The sequence below is a fragment of the Antedon bifida genome, chromosome 6 (assembly GCF_963402885.1).
Source record: "Antedon bifida chromosome 6, ecAntBifi1.1, whole genome shotgun sequence".
NCBI classification, from domain to species: Eukaryota; Metazoa; Echinodermata; class Crinoidea; order Comatulida; family Antedonidae; genus Antedon; species Antedon bifida.
This window is the reverse complement of record NC_136231.1, coordinates 17159240-17178435: the sequence shown is the minus strand read 5'-3', so window position 1 is coordinate 17178435 and position 19196 is coordinate 17159240. Positions and strand designations below refer to the sequence as shown.

The following is a 19196-nucleotide window of genomic DNA, read 5'->3' as shown; positions in this document are numbered from 1 at the left end:
CATTCCATTTATTAGTAAAGTATGTAAAACTTGCATAAAAGAACAATAATTGAACTTTTATTGTTGCATTAGAGTAATTAATGTTTGCAAAGTTTAAAGCATAGCTTTGTTTGATAAATGAATGAAGCAAATTGCGAATTCATTACGAAAACATTTGTCTATTTCGTGCCAAGCTTACCTGGATAGACTGACAGTAGGCCTTGGGCTTTCCCAAGGGAGAACCATTATATGGAAAGAAAAAGTATCCCTGAGCACCTCTTTACAATAATGGCCTAATCCACCAACCACACCCTCAGATGGATACGCCCCAATTGTTATCATTTTGCTTACTTATTTAAATAAAATATGGTAAGTAAAATTGTTCGCCTTTTGATACAGGGATAAAATGCAGTGTAAGTGTAAACTTTGGTATTAGCTGATGCCATAATTATTTTGTAATTAACCAAATGTTAATAGACTTTGATAAAAAAAAAAGAGAATCATAAGTAATGTTATATTAATCACTGGTTTGCTCTCGTACATCAACATGGTTTGTAAGCCCAGCATAGCTGTCATCTACCTTGAAGTAGCTTTTACGTAAATAGTTTTTTTTTCACAACACACCTGCAAGCTTTGAGGGAATTGAAAGTCTTTCTGTAAGTTAATTGTTAAGATTTCTAAAAACCAGGAAAAATGACAGGTTGTTTTGGTTTTATCTTGAATTGTTAATGTAATCAATCAATCCAAAAATCCACAAGTTTTAGTATTCTGTTGCTCTTTGATCATCCTCCTAAGAAATAAATTTATACATAAAATAGAACATTGGCTATCATCAGTCTACTGCAAATTTCAAGTTAAGCTAATTTTAAGAATTTGTAGGGTTTCAGTCTATTTCGATGCCTGGATAGACCGACAATAGCCTGTGCTCTCCAGAGAGAGAGCTTAGATATGAAAGTAAAAAGTTCCTAGAACACCCCTGTACCATACTGGACTAGAAGAAGAAGATTCCCTTGTCATTGTGACAGAATGGCGAGAATGACCAAACACAGAATTCGGTCGTCAAAAATTGGTCTGAAAAATTTTTTTGTGCCATTTGCCATTTTCATTTCATCTTTTATTAAAAATCGTCACATCAACATGAACGGAATGTGTATCTGAGGATACAGTATAAGTATTGAATGTTGATGTATTATAATATTATAGATATGGACATTAATCTGGACCATATCAACTGTATTACTCCACAGTGGTAAAAAGCCCTTAGCTGATGGTGTAAGAGCGATAAATGCAATAAGCTCAAATTCGTCCATTTTAATTGCCAAGTGATGAGAACTGTAATTGGTTTCGTCATCCTTGCTTTGTTTTTTATTGTATTCACTACAAGTATTGGCATCAATAGGGAACAGTTCTGTTTCAAATTACTTGTGTAACCTTTAATATTACTAGGCTAACAGCTTCTTGTTCAAGATTTTCATTTTACTTTTTGCTGTGTTCCCTGAAATTGGCATTACACCGTCAAAGTGGGAGTCGTTAACCTATTTGGTGATAAGATACAAACTTATCCAAGGTATTATGAACTTAAAGTTCTTTGGGATTCTACCCCATTTGGACCATTTTAATTAATGTATAAAGTTACCCAGCTTTTCTAATAAATCAACTAAAGGTATAATGTAAGTTTAAACAACTGTTGCAATATAAATGTAAGTACTATTCCCAGTTTCCTGGACTTTCTGCATTCTCACTTCTGAGGACGATCAAAGTATATATTCAAAATTATATACGTGGTGTATCGCAAACTTTATCAACATTTGATTTTGCCATACAAACCTTCCAAAAATAATATAGCAACATTATGTTGGTAGTACTTTTAAAACTGTGTTTAGAGGAAAATTAATCAAAACCTTGAAATAAACAGGGAATTTATTAATAGATGAACCTGCACATGTCCACACGAATAACACATTTATTTTTTTTAAACTCTTATTTAAAAAGAGTATTACTTTATCTTTTTAATCTCCGCCCAGAAAAACTAATAAATACCAAGCAAATGAAATCTTTATTTGCTAATTTTTATTCTTTTTGCTCTAAATATAACTTTCATTTCCTAATAATTAACACTTTTATGTATGCAGAAAGATATTTAATTGAAATTAATTTTGCATTTTTTTTTATGCTTCTGTTTTCTATTAATTTAAGTTTCAGATGCTGCTTAGCCGTGACAATAAAACTGTCTAAGCATAACATTCCTTCAGTTTCCCAAGCAAAATTCTATTGTCATTAATAGCATTAGTGAATTTATGAAATTATAACCATATAAATTAAATTGTTTTTGACATGCCAGCCACTAAAATCATTTTCCATATGCTAAAATTTGTAGGGTTATTAATTTACGTTGACATGTTCTTACTTCCTCCCATACTGAAGCTTTTTATAATAAAGAAATTTTCTTGTGCTCGCAATACTTTTTATATCTATACTGAAACGTCTATTTCGTACCTAGCTTACCTGGATAAACCGATAAATGCCCTATTTTCTTGGAGAGCGAGAGCGAGATATACTCGAAAAGTAGAAATTCACTGAACACCACTTTCTATAAATGGTACAGTCCATGAACCATGCCCTCAAGTGAAAGCATCCCCACAAAACACCATAATCATTCCATACTGAAATATTTAAGGGTTGCTTAACTATGTCTATTTCGTGCCCAGCTTACCTGGATAAACCAAAAGTTAGCTTCTTTTTTTTTCACTATATGTTTTTTTTTTTTTTGCTTTTGTTAGCAGTAGCACATACTGTATTGCCTGGTACCCATAGTACTTCCTTCAGTTATGCTTGTCCAAAACTTTAATAAAAATGTTAAAATAAAGCCATAAGTTTCACGGACATTACACTGTAATTCTACTACTTTAGCAATTCCGTGAATGCCGCTACTTTAGTTGTTAATTTGCGGACTAACAATAAGTCAGTGATATGCGCAGAGTAATTTTGAGCCCCCAGAAAACAAAACACTAATAGATTATCATCAAAACTGTCAGGTTTCCCGCATCTAATGAGAACAGATGGCGAAAAATTTCAATCGCAACGATTCTTCGGCAAAGATTTGATTTCATTTGATTGCATTGTGGACATTTGTTCCAATCAGTTGAATTAAATTGTACAAAAAAATGCCGTAGTTCTTCCAAGGGTATAGAAATTAATTTTGTAAGTGAGACCGCGGGGAGCCTTTAGTACTACCCCATTTCCATATGTTTCATGGTTGCCTCCGCCTTAGTGAAATATGTTGCTATGTCAACTTAAGTTATTTTGAATATTGCTATAAGGCCTTTTAATACTGTTCCCTTCCGAAGATCTTATTTTTGTGTTATTAAATCAAAAAGAATGTTTCAACACATGAATATGAAAAGGTGTACAAATTCATGGATACTAGTATTTTTGACAAATGCTGATAATAATATGTGCCTGGGTTTATCTGTGTTTTTACAAAGGTACTGTATAAATGTTTATATTACTGAATTTCAGATGTTAAAAAGAAAAATAATCTTTCATAAATTATTATAACTTATTCATTGTATGTGCAAGATTTGTATGCTTTTATACATCCTTGTCAAAATGTGTTGTGCCTATACTGCATTTGTTACATTTTCTTTAGGTAGGTAGCCTAAGAAGGATATTTATATTCTACTTGTCTCGCCTTCTATTTCTATGACCAATCACACATTTTCAAAGGTGTTAAGATATTATATCTTGTTGAAATGATAAATGGCTTAAAACTAACCAAATGATCATGAATTAGGTGATTGCTTGCATTGAATGTGTAAATAAAATCAACATTACAACCAGAAAATCCAAATATGTATGATTAGTTCATGTTTAGATCAAATAAAAAATTTGATAAATATGCAAATTAGTAGAGTGACGCATATTAATAATCTTTTGATAGGTATTATTTTTTTACATATACAGGTAGTACATTCATTCATTATTTTTCTTTTAGGAATTAATATTAATGATATTATATTATTTATGTTGTTTAGCTTAAACAAAAAAAAACAATGTTTAAAATATTGTTTCCTGACAATGAGAAGCCAAGTGCCGAATCTGAGGTGTTTCCACCTACCATATCTAAGAACTATTAACATATCTATAATTTAATTACTCTAGTTATGTTAAGCTATAGGTATAGTCTACCTAGGCTAAAAAAGTTTCTTTATATTTTCTAATAATTTTTAATTCCTGAGAACCAAGATTCCACCAAACCTGCTTTTGGATATACTGTATAACTATTAAAAAATAAATTCATAGTATTTTTCCAATGCTCTTTAGTTCTCTTTGAATTGATTACTTATATGAAAAATACTCCAGTTAACATAATACCATTTACAAGGCCATATTTACAACATGTTAGATAACTCATCAGATTGTCATATTCTTCCAGGGAAAAGCTTTGATTTGGTCAAAGCTCTTAAGGTTTAGTAAAATATTCGTGACAGTGATATGCTATAAATCTATCGTCCGTAATATTGCTAGCGTCTCTCATTTGGCTGACATACTACTACCAATAAGCGTTACTTAATCTTGATGATTATCGGAATCATAGCCGGAGATTTTGAACTATTCGGCACTGATTGACTCACATACAGTACTTAAACATTAATGTTGCAAGTAATAATATGGAAGAAAGTAATACCATGCGTATGCGTATATCCTGGTGGTTAATACGATGTTAGCATCTAGTTCAAGATACCTTACCTACGCTAATCTCCTTAGGAATGAAACTAGGACGCAGTTCAACAAATGTAAATATTTATTTTAAAATTCTGCGAAATAGTATATACAGTATGGAAAATGTATTAGAAAAACAAACTGGAAATCAATAATTGAAAACTGTTGAGTATCATGTTAGCTGTTGCAATTCTTTGTTACTAATTTTTGCTTGAAGCCTGGGTTGTTAGTAAATTGAGTATAGTGAGTAAATACCTAATGCCATATCTTGTTAAGAGTCCCTCTTTTAGACTACTGTCAGTAGTACACATTTTCAACGTCTTATATAGTACAAGCCCCTAAGCAACACATGCAAGATATTTTAACTCATTTCCATTGACGTTTCTTGAAAACATGTTAAATTTAATTTTCGTTGATATTATCATATTAGACATCTAGAGAAAGTACATTTAAGTGATATTATTTGATGCAGAAAGTACAAAATGATGATACATGGTATAATAAAAATAGTGTATATTTGAAAGTGGGTATCTTAATCACAATAAGAAATGTGGAAACAACGCAAACAACTCCTCAGCTTCGTTGTATGACTTATTGTAGAATTCCAGAAATTCTTTAGTCCCTTCTTTCTACGTACCATGTCCATCAACAGTACAAAAAGAAAGAATATGTTGGGATGTTTCAACAAGAGGGCGTGGTTTGCAGACTGTCCAGTTTTCTTTTCCCATTTTCTTTTCGTTTTTGGTCTTTGATGGAAAGTGATCTACAGAGTAATGTTGGTTTATCCATGTAAGGCATTCGGACTACGAACACGACGGTTTGTGTAATTATAATTATCGGAAATTATGCATTTGTATAGACCTACATAATATGTAATATGAACAGATGTTTAATCGATAAAAAAGTCAATCAACTCATATTGAATATACCTTGAAAATTGTTTAAAATCATTATTAAATCATCTTGTACATCCTTGTCTGATTTCATTTCTCAGTCTGAATTCATGTTCACATTTCTTTGCATAGTTAACGTTGTGTATGCTGCAATACATTACTGTAACTGTAAAGAGATCCCTACGGGATTCAAAATCCACATTTCAGAAAATGATAATTGTCACCTCCGGGTTTAGCTTGTACTCGGTTCAAAGCAGTATGCCTCGGGCAGCCATTGATATCATTTACAGTGGAGTATGGTGACACAATTCAGAGATTTCAGTAATTTGAACCAGTGAGATATGTTTAAGAAACTAAAAAAACAAAGCTTGATATATAGCATACAAAATAAAGGAGAACTTTTATTGTCGTATTGAAGAACATTTTAAGATGATGTTTGGTGACACAATTGAGATATTTCGGCATTAAACCAATAAAATGGATTTGGTGAACCAAAAACAAATCATGATTTATACAAGTGAACTTTAAAGACCAAATGAACAAAATTCAAAGATGTCGTTTGCATTGAAGAACAAGTAAACAAAATTGCACTCTTAATAAAATAAATCGGCTTTATATAAGCAGTTGGTCATTAATATCTTTCAGTTTGAAGTAGTCAATTTGAAACCTTGTTTACTTTGATTAAATCAACATTCCAGGGGTCTTGGGGAGGGGGAAAGAATTACATTTATCATACATCCCTCGCTCAATAAATGGAATGGTTGAAAACCTTCATCAACAAATAAGAGTGACACAAATCCATCATCATGGAGCGTGCTTCCCTAAATGTACCAGTTTAATGTGAGTTATAGAAAATATAAAATAAATACTAAATAAATAATATTGACCCGTGATTATTACTAGCCTAAGCTTGAAAATTTTAAGTATTTTCATAATAATAATCTTTTGGTTTAATATTAATCATCACAATGCATCTTTTAGTTTATCAATCACCTTCAGTGCACTTTGATTAATAAGTGTATGACCAAAGTGTATAGCCATTATTACTAGTTAATCACAAAGAAATTATTAATATATTGAAATGACCATTTACTAAACAGTTAGGCCAATTAATAATTACTCAGACCTAGGAATTACATCTAAAGGACAGCAATATGCAGGCAGACATGAAGTCAGCTTCTCTGCAGGCCTGCATTTACCCATCTGTACTGCAGGCTGAAGGCTGGGAAGGAAGGCCGCCATATGTCAACCTACTTTTTACTTTGACCATTTCCTCCAATACACTTACAACTGAAGAGAAAAATAATCCTGATTTATTCCTCAAGGAATTCATCAAAATGTTTGTGTAGATTTTGCATCCAATTTCTTGCTCAAGTTTATGCAAATATACTAATCTAAACTGATTACTAACTAAGATGTTAATTAATAGGAGAATTATATTTACTATTCATGTATTCAGTAATAAGTGCCTATAGACATGAATAGTTGTGTATAATATTTGATATTTTGTAAACTTTGATCTAGCCCTAATGTAAACGTGTTCACTGAAGTGAATCAAGTGTTTATTAGCAGTGATGCAAGCCAAAGCAACATCAGTTTTACCTACCTTGAATTTAATTACTCAAACAAAGAATAGAACAAACCGTTTGATTACAAATAAGATTACATTGGTAAAGATATGGCAAATTTTGTTAAATTGATTATGACCTACGGTAAACTGCTCGACTATCACCGCAATTGTGTTCGCTAGTAACATGATTTGTGCTCGTCGATATAATCCAATTGGATTTGATTTTTTGTAACACGAGACTGATTGGTCGTCCTCAGTGTGGGAATTTCTCGTTAAGATTAACTTATCTCTCCAAGTGTTTACGGATGGTTTGGTATATTGAAATCAATGAAGAACAAGAATTATAAATAAGATCATTTATAGCTGTTGGCAATTAAATAAATGACTTGTTAATAATTATGATTAAATATTATCAGTATAGTGTATACTAGGCTTTGTATTTTTAGATGCTATTTTTAAAAAAGAAAATTCCTAAAAAAGCTGAAATGGATGATCCTGAAGCTATGCACTATTCAGTTTTCTAACTAATGGATTGCATAATGTATTGCAAGCTTGGCTAAGCATGCAAGGCTCAGCTATTACTGGTAAACGATTAGCCTAATTATACAGAAATAATAATAACTGCTTTATATTCATAAAATTAATAGAAATATGAAATTGGGTCAAGAAATCGCAGTCATGGTGAAAAGTTATCTGTTGCTTTCATGAATAGTAATGACATCAGTGTTTGAACGGATATTTATTCTACAGTTGTTCAGGTACATTTACCACAATTTAGTTTTACGCACAGGTGAACCCAGATTGCAGCATTACTGGAATGTGTCTCCTATTATATAATGTGATTATTTGATCACCTGAGGCAATGCAAAAGTAATAGGTTAGTTGGTTTAGATGAATGAGAACTAGTCTGTCACAAGAGATTTTGAAATGGATTGTCACTTGACAAAAGTCAGCATAAGATCACATGTTTGTTTAAACATCTCATTAAATTCATTCCATTGAAACAAACATTGAGCAAAGGATGGTTACTTTTTGGTTGTAAAATTTCATTCAACCAGGTATTTAAAAATGTGAGCGAAAGTGGACATTTTTTGGTTGTACAAGTCCGTTCAACTGCACAAACTGTTTGAGCGAAATTGGACACTTTTTGGTTGTACAATTCTGTTAAACTGTACAAAAATGTAAAAGATACCTATTTTTAACTGTAGAGGTTACTTTCAAATGTTTTTAAAACCTTCTTACTCGATCCCCTCGTCCATCCAATTAGAGATACTGATTGCCATGAATGATTTTGTCATCAATTTTATCAATTCCTTTTAGATGTCATTTAGGCATGTGTATAAAATGAAACCTTTAGGTACCAATTACACTGATTATTTGAAATTAATGTAATTACCTTTATCATAAAAAAGTAATGTATATGACCTATTCTATTACTGTTGCATATTCAGGATGGAAAAACAAGCAATAGCCTACTGCTAGGTTGACTTCCCCTCTTTATTGATATTTGCATTGCAAAACCTTGGGTTAGTGGCCATTTGTTCCAATTGACAGATCAACCCCAGAACAACTCCTTGGGCTGGAAAATGTAATTGTAAGCACTTAATTCAAGGGCTGATAGCATTGAGAACCCCTGAATTTATAGGCATTAGAGGTAAATCTTTCTGCATATATACAGAGAAAGTACAATTATTGATAAATTTACTTTAAGACGGCCACTGTTTGCAGAGTTATACCAACACTGGAGGCTACTGGATTGTTATGATTTATGTACATAGTGTGTAACACAATAAAGAATCCATTTTGTAACTGTTTGCAATATTGGAATAGATCCTTCCCAATGGATGCTAGCTGATGATAGCTAAGCTTGCTTAACAGATGACCTATATAATTATTAAACCATTGTATTATTGGTATAGGTATAGAATATGAGAAATTTCACCTATACGTTTATAGAATGAATAAAACCTATTATTCAAAGTGGGCTGCAGGTGTGGACATGTTCATTCAGCAGTTTATACCAATTCATAATGTGTTCCTTTTCGGTTACTGATAACGTTTTCCTTTTCTATCACAAACAGGATAAGATTGTTTTGTTATTCACATATTCTTCATTAGGTAACTACCCACCAGCGTTTATATTTCAATGGATACCATTCCATCAATAAATATATTTTAGATTTTTTTTTCCATTTATAAATGATGACTAAAAAATGTTTAAATTCAACACCAATGTACTTAATAATATTTCTGAATTCATTAGAGAAAAGAAGAAAAAACAATTTTGAGGTTTTCTTTGTACGTTTATTGGTTTTTAACAGAAGTTTATTGTTTTTAGGCCTTTAATACGTTCAACCACAGTTGATGATTGTCTACAGTACCTTAACCACTTCCACCCCTAACACCATCTGTCAATTCGGTCACAGGTGCCTGATTGGTGCATAAAATTGGCCGAAAATTGACCTATCCCTACTTGGATAATATAAAATTTGCATAATATTGAATACTTTACATACAGTAGGTTTAAGTTATAGGAGCAATTTTTGACATCGTAGTGTTTTATTTTTAGAAATATAATGATGAATTCAAATTCCTTGTTATCTTAAAGAAAGTTTTATCATTCATAAATTCCTCCTCTCATAATCGATAACCAATTTGTTGCCTTCCCAGATTTAGCGAAATGAAATTACTTTGATGTCTGATTCATACATACATCTCATACTACATTAAGATTAATTTTAATATTTGATGGCTTAAAAAGTAAACGTGAATAATTCAGTGAAATTCATCATTAGTTTTCAAATCTCACCGCATCATTCAATCGTTCACAAAATTTAAAAATTTAAAAGTTAAACCTTTTAACACATTGTAGTGAATATGTACCAGTTCAATCAGAGTTTAAATAGCCTTTTTCTACTGTATACAGTATAACTAGTACATACTGTATACAAGTGGTGGTTACCTCTCTACCTACCAATAAACATAATAGTTGGTTTCTTGGTTTTAATTCTTTTAACAATATAATGATATTATTCTTAATTTCTGAGATTAAGCTTTAAACCTGAAAGATTTGATAAAGAAAACCACAATATTTCGTGCATTGTATTCTACTTAAGGCTCAATAGGCGGTGAAACATTTTAACACCATTGCTTTACGAAATTTAGTTTTATCAAAAAGATCTATTAGCCAAATGTTATGTTTACCAAGGTCACTATCACACTACCATCACGCTGTACACAAAACTATAGGAGAAAACTTTGAAAAACCTGTGAAACTTTTGTCCAGAACCCCTTTGATGTGTACTACCGCCTTTGATACACCTGCACGGATTTAACACGTTGTTTTTAAACCCACTCAATCATTGACAATTAGTTCTGTTAAATAACAATTTATTGAAGTTTTAAGATTGTAGGAACAACAGAGGTATTATTTGAAAATTAAAGTAAAGGGATTAAAAGATCAATTCGACTGGAAAGATAAAGTTTATTTTGTGTCTACCTTCTTGGATATGCTGACATTACTAAAAATTATACCTGAAGACAGATATATCCGAAATATTTGTTAAATCATCTCCCTTTATAGTTGGTAATAAAGCAGTCTGCTATCCCATAATATAAGTTTATTTTGAGTATAAAAAGCAGAATTATTAGGTAGAAAGTTTATTTTAAATGAACTCGTCAACTGATTTTGATTGAAGAATAGTTAATGGGTTAATAAAAACTCTGAATGAGGTGATATTTGTAAAGCAAATTTATCTTTCATTTGTTTTGTGAAACATGTTTGTAGACATTGTTAAGACTGTAACATTGATTGTCAGTATAGGTACTTCATACCGTTCATTATCGTAAGGAGTGCTTTTGATTAAACGATTCTATTAATCATTACAACGAGCAGAACATTGGTCAGTTGATATCATTTTCAGTCAACGACTCTTCAGACACAAAAGATCATCTAAATGGTATTTTATTTTTACAGCAGAAAGTAAAGGTTTTATATTCTTAATTAATTTGGATTGTGTGCTTTGGTTACGGGTCAGTTATTGGACTGGATCTTTTGTATATTTTTTGGTAATTAATTCCAAGGATTGTAACAGGCAGGTGTGTGATACCTGAGAGATATACAACTATGAATAAGAATACAAAGACTGTTTTGTTGATAGGTTGATTGTCGGTGGCTAGATTTTCTTGATGTCCCTTACCGCACATGTAACATAAACTGAGCACTTTTTACCTTTTAAACAGGTCCTGAGGTTAATGTTACTTACTGTAAAATTACAGAGCATGTAAAAGTACAAGCAAGAAGTGCTTTCCTAAAGTTAAGTGAACAACAGAACATGAACACAGGAGTTGTTAAGGACCTGTCAGTGTTTCTATTGAAAAATCCCAAAAGAATGGTTTCCTTGAAACTGATTTTGGTAGTGTTTATAAACAAAGATCACATTGCAGCTTAATTTTTACAACAATTAAAATGGTTCCATCAGGTGCGGCTGACTTAAGGCACAGTTCTTTTTCTCAGAGATGGCCACCAAATTGAGTTAAATTTGAGACTACGGCTACATTGCATCGAAATATTGCCCCATAGAAACTAGTTTTTGATTTAGACCGGAAACGATATAGGAGTATTTAAAACCATTAAACAGTTTTTCTGCTCATCGAAAAGACCATAAAATAATTTTTATTTTGTTTGTTTTTAACCAAATTAAAAGTGTTTCTTCTTCTTCTTAATTTCAAGCATTCTCCTTTGGCCAAGTTAATTCTAGTTTGCTGTTTGGTAAGTGTGTTTTTCAGTTTAGCATGACCTCATCCAACTACAATTCAGGCAGATTTAAATTTAAGGTACCTGGCCAATGTCAAGCATCCAACATACACAATCAAGCCCATTAGAATGAAAGCCTGGCTTAACATGGATTAAATCCTAAATGCTAAGCGGATTGTGGTTGATGTATTTTTTATATTTTTTCTGACATTTAAATGAGCAACTTAACAGCCCTGTGTTATGTGCGTTACCAGTCGTTACAGACACTGTCTACCCAGAGGCCAATCAATAAGACAGTCAGCCGTAGGTGCTTGAACTAAACCTGCACAAGATATTCTCTGACATTACAATGCTTTTAAGGAATTTAAAGGAAATTCTATTGTTCCATAATATACCTGGTTTTCAATCATCCTGTGATAATTACATTATTGAACAATATTGAGCTAAATCCTTAGATGATACTCTCTGACATCTCAATGTTACTCTGATTTAAAGGAAATACTATTGTTCTTTCTACACCTTGTTTTCAATCATTCTGCGATTATTGAACAAAAGCTTACAAAGACAATTTAATTAACCTAAGGCACGGCAATTCCACCAGACATGTAGCCTACGTTCATTGTGGATATTTTATGCATTGTTTAAGACCTCATACAAAAGCCCAAAAAAAGTTTTAATTTATTATTAGTCTCCAAAACAGGAAGTAATGTCTGGCCTAATTAGTATTGGTATCCATTATTTTTATGTTGCATATAATTACAAACAAAATATATATTGTTTTTTTGAAAATTGTGTTGCTTAGTATAACTAAGCCGGAAGGAAATAATTTTATTACTTTCAGCATATGAAACCCATCGTTAACAATATTCAGATTTCCACATTATCATTAAGGATATGGGTTTTTTGATTTATATGACTATAACTAATGCATATGATAGTAACGTAGGGTATTATCAGTTAAGGCAAGTTTATGCACTACCCAGTTTATTGATAGTGATATGAATAATTATATTGCAATTAGGACTTTGATTTTACTTTATTACAATATATTGTTTATACAGTATTAAGTATCTTATTTCATACAACCTAATATAAATTATTTTAATTAATATGTTTGGCATAGTATTGAACATGGATTTCTATATAAATGCTATCTTACTGTGCTTACTTTAGCTATATAACGGTTTTCATAAGGCCAGCGGTTATATACCCTGGGTATGTTGGTTTTATGGACACACTTATTGGCAACTTCAGTAGGTAAGAACATGGACCTATACATTATAGGTCCATGGTAAGAACCAACTTATATAATAACTCGGCCTAAACAGGGTTTTTACTCCATGATGAAACCAAAATCTGGGGCTGGCCCTATGATATAAAGAAGTTTCCTAGGTGTCTGGTTTTTAGAAAAATTGATCTTAGTGTTTCAGAATTGGAAATTTAAACCTTCATAAGTATCGGTAAAAATAATAATATTATGTTTAAAAAATATGATTTAAAAAAGGTTTTCATCTTAATCCATAATGATATGTAAGGAAGTTCTTTCTTAATCCCCAAATCCTTCTGTTTATCTGAGATTATTGGGAACATACATAAATAATCTTATTAATCCTACAAGTAGCATTTTTCAAGCTGTTTTATTCCATGTGGTTTATGTTTGCCGCATCCAAATTCCTATACTCATTCTCTTTATTTGTTTTCACTAGAATTAAGGAAGGTTTTGTAATTTACAATACAGAGAAGAAAAATAAAGAATAAGATTTACAACAGTCTCTGTTGCAGTAGGTGGGCAATAATATACAGTAATATAATATCTGTTGATGACTTGAAAAATTATGTTTATTATTGAATTTAAAAACAGGTTAAGCTCTTTAATACAATAAGTATAGCAGACTTAGGCCCTTTGTTACACCAGGGAGTTGAACTCGGAATTACTTATTTCTCACCTTGAAATTTGAGGGCTTTCAGTTAAATGTATCTTACAAATTCCAAGTATGTGTTCACATCAATAAGCAATAGACATTCACCCTGATAATGATACTCACTTAATACATTACCACAGTTTATTTTGATTATTAAAAGTTCAATTAACTACCGACAGATTAAATTACAATTGCAATCATTATAATTACATTTGTTAAAATGTTAAAACAAAATTAGATTTAACCTCTGAATTTCTAATTCTAATAAGATTAACATATTTTATTTGTTCTAGAAAGAAAGAAAAACATTCATTTAATCATATGTCTTTAAAAAATGTCTTGTATAATCAAATCCTCCTTTAAGTTTAGATACTAATTATTACTGTCCATTCCTTGACAAATATTTAGCTGCATCTTTCATATGCTAATTAATTTACTATAATTATGGGTGTTGCTTTAATCCAATGCCTAGCATATAGCATGGAAGGAAGAATATACTAAACATACACAAAAACCCATTACATGCTCTTTGTTGTTTTACCAATTCAAGGCAATTGATAAACCTGCAGCGAAATAATATATGAGCACATCGGAATGAGATTAAGATACCGGAAAGCTGGATTGTATCGAGTTGAAGCCTGCTCAGCAGGGACAGCCGCGGTACATAACATGTAACACCTACTGTTGCTTTTTGTCTATTCACTCTACATGTAAATTTTGCTTTGATATGCCAGGGGCTGTTTGCTCTTCTTAACCATGGAATCCCATTGGAATTGTTTGTAGTGTTGAGAGGCATACACCTAGCGGTATGCAATTGAATATACTTGAAAACGCTGCAACTGTATGCTGGTATGCACAGCGCGAGTCTACATATTTAAACGTTTAAAGGGGTGAATAAATGCTCCAAATATAAACACTTAGAGTCCAAACATGTACGTTTTATTTTACAATCTGTAGTATTCAGGGGTGTGTATATTTACTGGGTTGGATACAATTTAGGCATGGTATTTTTTCTACTGTACCTGTATCTAGCACAATAACATTTTTAATAACAGAAAATTATGTTGAATATATCTTTAATATGACAGGCTTTGGCCTTTATATTCATTCAATCCATTTTAAGCATATTCATTGTACAGGCTTAACATAAGCAATAGAATCGGATCAGAGGCGCTTTACAAGACCATGTTCTATATAAATTAACCCGTTGCATTTGACTTTTGAGTGTGTTTGAATTAATATAATGTATTACTTTACCTCAGTGTTCAGTCATCCGTTTTAGCATAGTTTTACACACGTAAAAGCAATGGAAGCTTAGCTAAGCTTAGCCAGACCATGTTCTATATATTACCCCATTGAAATTTACTATTTTTACCCCATTTACTTTGGTGGGATATTAGGAGAATGCATGCATTTGTTGGTTAATTGATGTTTTGTGCACAACAACATAAACTATAGACATTTCAGCTATGTTATAGGCTTGTGATTGATAGTTGATGAGATATGATAACTGTAATACGACTTATAGAAAAGTCAATTATAGAATATCAATCAATAGAATTATTGTTTCAAAACAATAATATCATAATTCTTAAATGAATTTGATAAAAAATATTAATATAGGATAGTTTTAACAAAACAAAAAATATTAAAGACTACTTTAATAGCACAATCAGAAAATAAAATTACATTTTTGAAAGAATTCCCTATTATAAAAAAAACATCAACACAATATCTCTAAATGTAGGACTGAATTGTATAGATGCGATAAAACCAAATCAGCAAAAATAGGCACCCATAAGATTTACTTTATTAACAAATTATGAAATGATTTATTTAATTAAAGATACAGCAAAGAGAGGAATGTTAAAAGTAAGATATAAATCATCTCCGACCACAGTAAAGTTATTTAAAACCCCCAGGCCCATTGTCTACAGATCAAACATAACCCTAATTGGAGCATTCCACATTACCTAGTGCTAAAGTAAACAGCTTCAGTGATCTTGTCACCACCAATTTTCTAACCTGTTTCAAACCAGGCTGGAAAGCTGAAGCATGAAAGTGATGGCCTTGGGCAGAAGGTGGATGAACACAAGTGTTGAATGATATATTCTGTCTCCTTTTAAATAGAATAAATTGGCCAAGGACTGTATCCCAGCAGAGCTGTAAATATCACATCTTTGAACAGATTCCTATTGTAACAAATGGTATAGCTGTCTTCACACACATTAGGATTAGATGTTCACATGATGACAATAAAAAAAACAACTTATTTTTGAAGCCACATAGTTTAGCTACTGTGTTCCAATTTTGACTATTGGGCTTCTATAATTGTTTATGCTTGCCATGGTCGATCCCCATAAACTGTTTAGTTATACTTTAAAATGTAATACCATGTTATCCTAAAAGTTATACAACCACGCAATACAATATAACAACTGTGAATCCACAATTGTTAGGAATCGCCCAAGTTGTCTTTTGGTTCTGAAACTCATTAGTTATCACAACACACTTCTTGTTGGCGTGCTGAAAATGTGTGTAATAGCATGTTGTACACGCCCTTGGGCACGGAAACCATTACTATATGATCATCTAAAAAAAGTAAAAACTATACATCTTTTGAATCTATATACGAATCTTTAATTCAGTGATATAGATTAGTTATTGGCAAGTGCCATATACCAATTCACATTTTCACCTTTCTTTCGAAAAGACTTGAAGATAATGTAGGGTGAACATATGTTAAATAGAATTCTTCAAACTCTATTTCCCTCCATCTCTCTTTAGAGATATATAATGGCTACGTAAAAGTGTTTAGTCAATTATAACACTTATTTAAGCTATGCATCGTTGCATACAAACCAATTACTATATATATGCTACAGTTGAAGCTTAAATGTAGATATGTTGAGCAATTTAGAAAAGAGCGACTGAATTTGGTTTACATTTTAGACACGTTTACCTTCCGCGAAAACTGATCTCCACAAAAGTGCCGTGTGCTTTTAAGAACAATTTCTCTAATAAGTAATGAATCTAAAATTAATAGTTTAAAAGAAAATCAGAACTGGTAAGAAACAGTCATGTACATATTTTGATTCAAATATTCTATAAATATCTGTATCTGTGTCCTAATACAGCATCCTCTAATGAAGATATGTGGTTTAAATATACAAAATTGTCTTCTCTTTAAATGTGTTCAGTCTACTAATGGTATTTTGTTTAAAGAGAACATGAAATAAACTATAAAACAGATTTTTGATTGGAAATAGTTTGCGAGTATAAACATCAGAATATATATTTATTGTTTTATAACATAAAAATGATAAACAATTTGTATATCTACACAAATTCCGATAATTTCCATTATTATTGTTATTGCATTAAAACGATATTATGAATAACACTGTATACGTGAAAATATTTCTTTGGGTATTTCTTACCGAATTCTTACATAATCTATTTGACAGATTGCTTTGTTGTTTGATGTTTGATTTGTCATTATGATTTATATTCTGTCTCTGATTATTTGCACACAACTTATTGTCGCCCGGTAAAGAGATGATGAAGAATCTGTGAAATAAACACACAGCAAAGTTTACTCGGTTCATCCTTTCTTCGATACATTTTCAAACAGCAAACAAAAATTACTGATCTTAATGGCAAACCTTTGACACTTATTGAAAAAAAAAATCCTGAGGTATTTAGCTCTTTGCGTAAAAACATACAAATTGCACATTACAAATTGATGGGTAGTATAGAAATATAGTAATGACTACTCAGTCTATGATTACCTATTTGTGAGAAACAAATGCTATTATGAAACATGAATGAACATTTTTTATAGTCAGTATCTGAATATTTTTCTCTATTAAATAAAAATCGACTTTCTATGAACTTTAATACCTTTCAGCACCCACTATGTAAGGTCATAATGTTTTTTTAAAATCATTTTTAATTGTACTGCATTATTCTCTCCATTTTAAAATAGTTAAAAGTCGGTTATTCAACTTACTGTTACAGTCTTTTCAGTTGTTAATCACCAGTTTTAATTTTCATAGCATTTTAACTGTTTGTAAATACTGTATTTTTTTATTTGGCTTAATACAGTAATTATCTCTAGTAATTCTCTTAAAACCAGGTTCCAAATTCTTTTGTACTCGAAATGCATTCTGATAACAAGACTTTCTGGACAAATAGCCATTTTGGTTGAGTTCCGTGGCAAGTAGGAAATTTTAATTGTAGTCTAGTCTTTACACAAGTAGAATGATCATTAGTTGTATCGGTTCATCAGTCAGAAACAACGAAACAATAGTGTATGGTTCATTGGTTCAATACGATTTAAACGACTAAGTATTTTTTAACTATTTGCCAATTCCGCCCTTTAATTATACAGTATTAATTTAATGTTCTAACAAAAGAAGTAACATCAAAACACTTTCTCTAAGATTGTTGATATATTATACAGTAGTATACTAGTTTAGTTATAGTTCTGCTGCAACTTAAAAGTGTTACACCATCTTTGCAAAGTGCATTCACATTTCTTTTGGACCAGCTGTTTTTTCTTTCCCATTTACTGGTGTAGCTATTTCATTCATATACTACCAGATTAGTGCACCAGACATAATTCTCATCATTAGTGACAGCATATACTAATTGCATAACTTAAAGTAGTTTTTCTACAATATTAGTTAAAATTTTATTTTTCCAAAGTGTGTGTCGTCAGCTTGTTTTAATATAATATTTTTAATCCAGCATTCATTACAGTTTAAACCACCAAACACTACTGCACTATATTATTGGATTTTTGTTGGTACACCTAATTCTCTGTCAGTCCAATGTTGCTTAACTTTGTTAATCTGATATAATGGATTTGCAATGAGAAGAGGGGAAAAGACTACCATCATTTTTATATAATACAGTAAACCCATAAGCTTATTTTGCATAGGAAGCTAGCTCTATTCCTACCAACTGGTGTACAATATATCTGGACTATATGAAGCCATAGAAATTAATTTAAAACATGAAAACAAGATAGATTGTTGATTTACAAGGTTAATTCCGATTCTTAGTTTATGAAATAAATGCTAATTTGTAGATGATGAAGAGAAAATTTAATCTTGTTCCATCCTTGAAAAGAGACAAGATAACAAGATGAGTGAAAGAAATCCTGCGATTATGTTTTGATTGAACATACATACAGCTTAAGACACTAAACTTCATAAATAAAAATTAATATATTAATTAGTCTGTGATCTGGATGGCGACATGGTGACCAGTAATATTATATTAGTCTGGTTAAACAGGTATAACATAAAGGATTTGATTCTTACATTCGACATTTCTAAGTGGTTATT

The 19196-nt window shown here is 31.3% G+C and overlaps 1 protein-coding gene across 4 annotated transcripts in view; it reads left to right on the top strand.

Annotated features, from left to right (window-relative positions):
- The window catches only part of LOC144845369 (netrin receptor UNC5C-like), a 104457-nt gene that overhangs the window by 14586 nt on the left and 70675 nt on the right, over positions 1-19196 (top strand). For 3 of the 4 annotated variants that reach the window (XM_078702650.1, XM_078702648.1, XM_078702647.1), the window contains exon 2: positions 11897-11935. The exons of the other annotated variant lie outside the window; for it this stretch is intronic. In XM_078702650.1, the coding sequence (XP_078558776.1) occupies positions 11897-11935 (39 nt within the window). The remainder of the gene's footprint in view (positions 1-11896; positions 11936-19196) is intronic. 4 annotated transcript variants of the gene reach the window in all.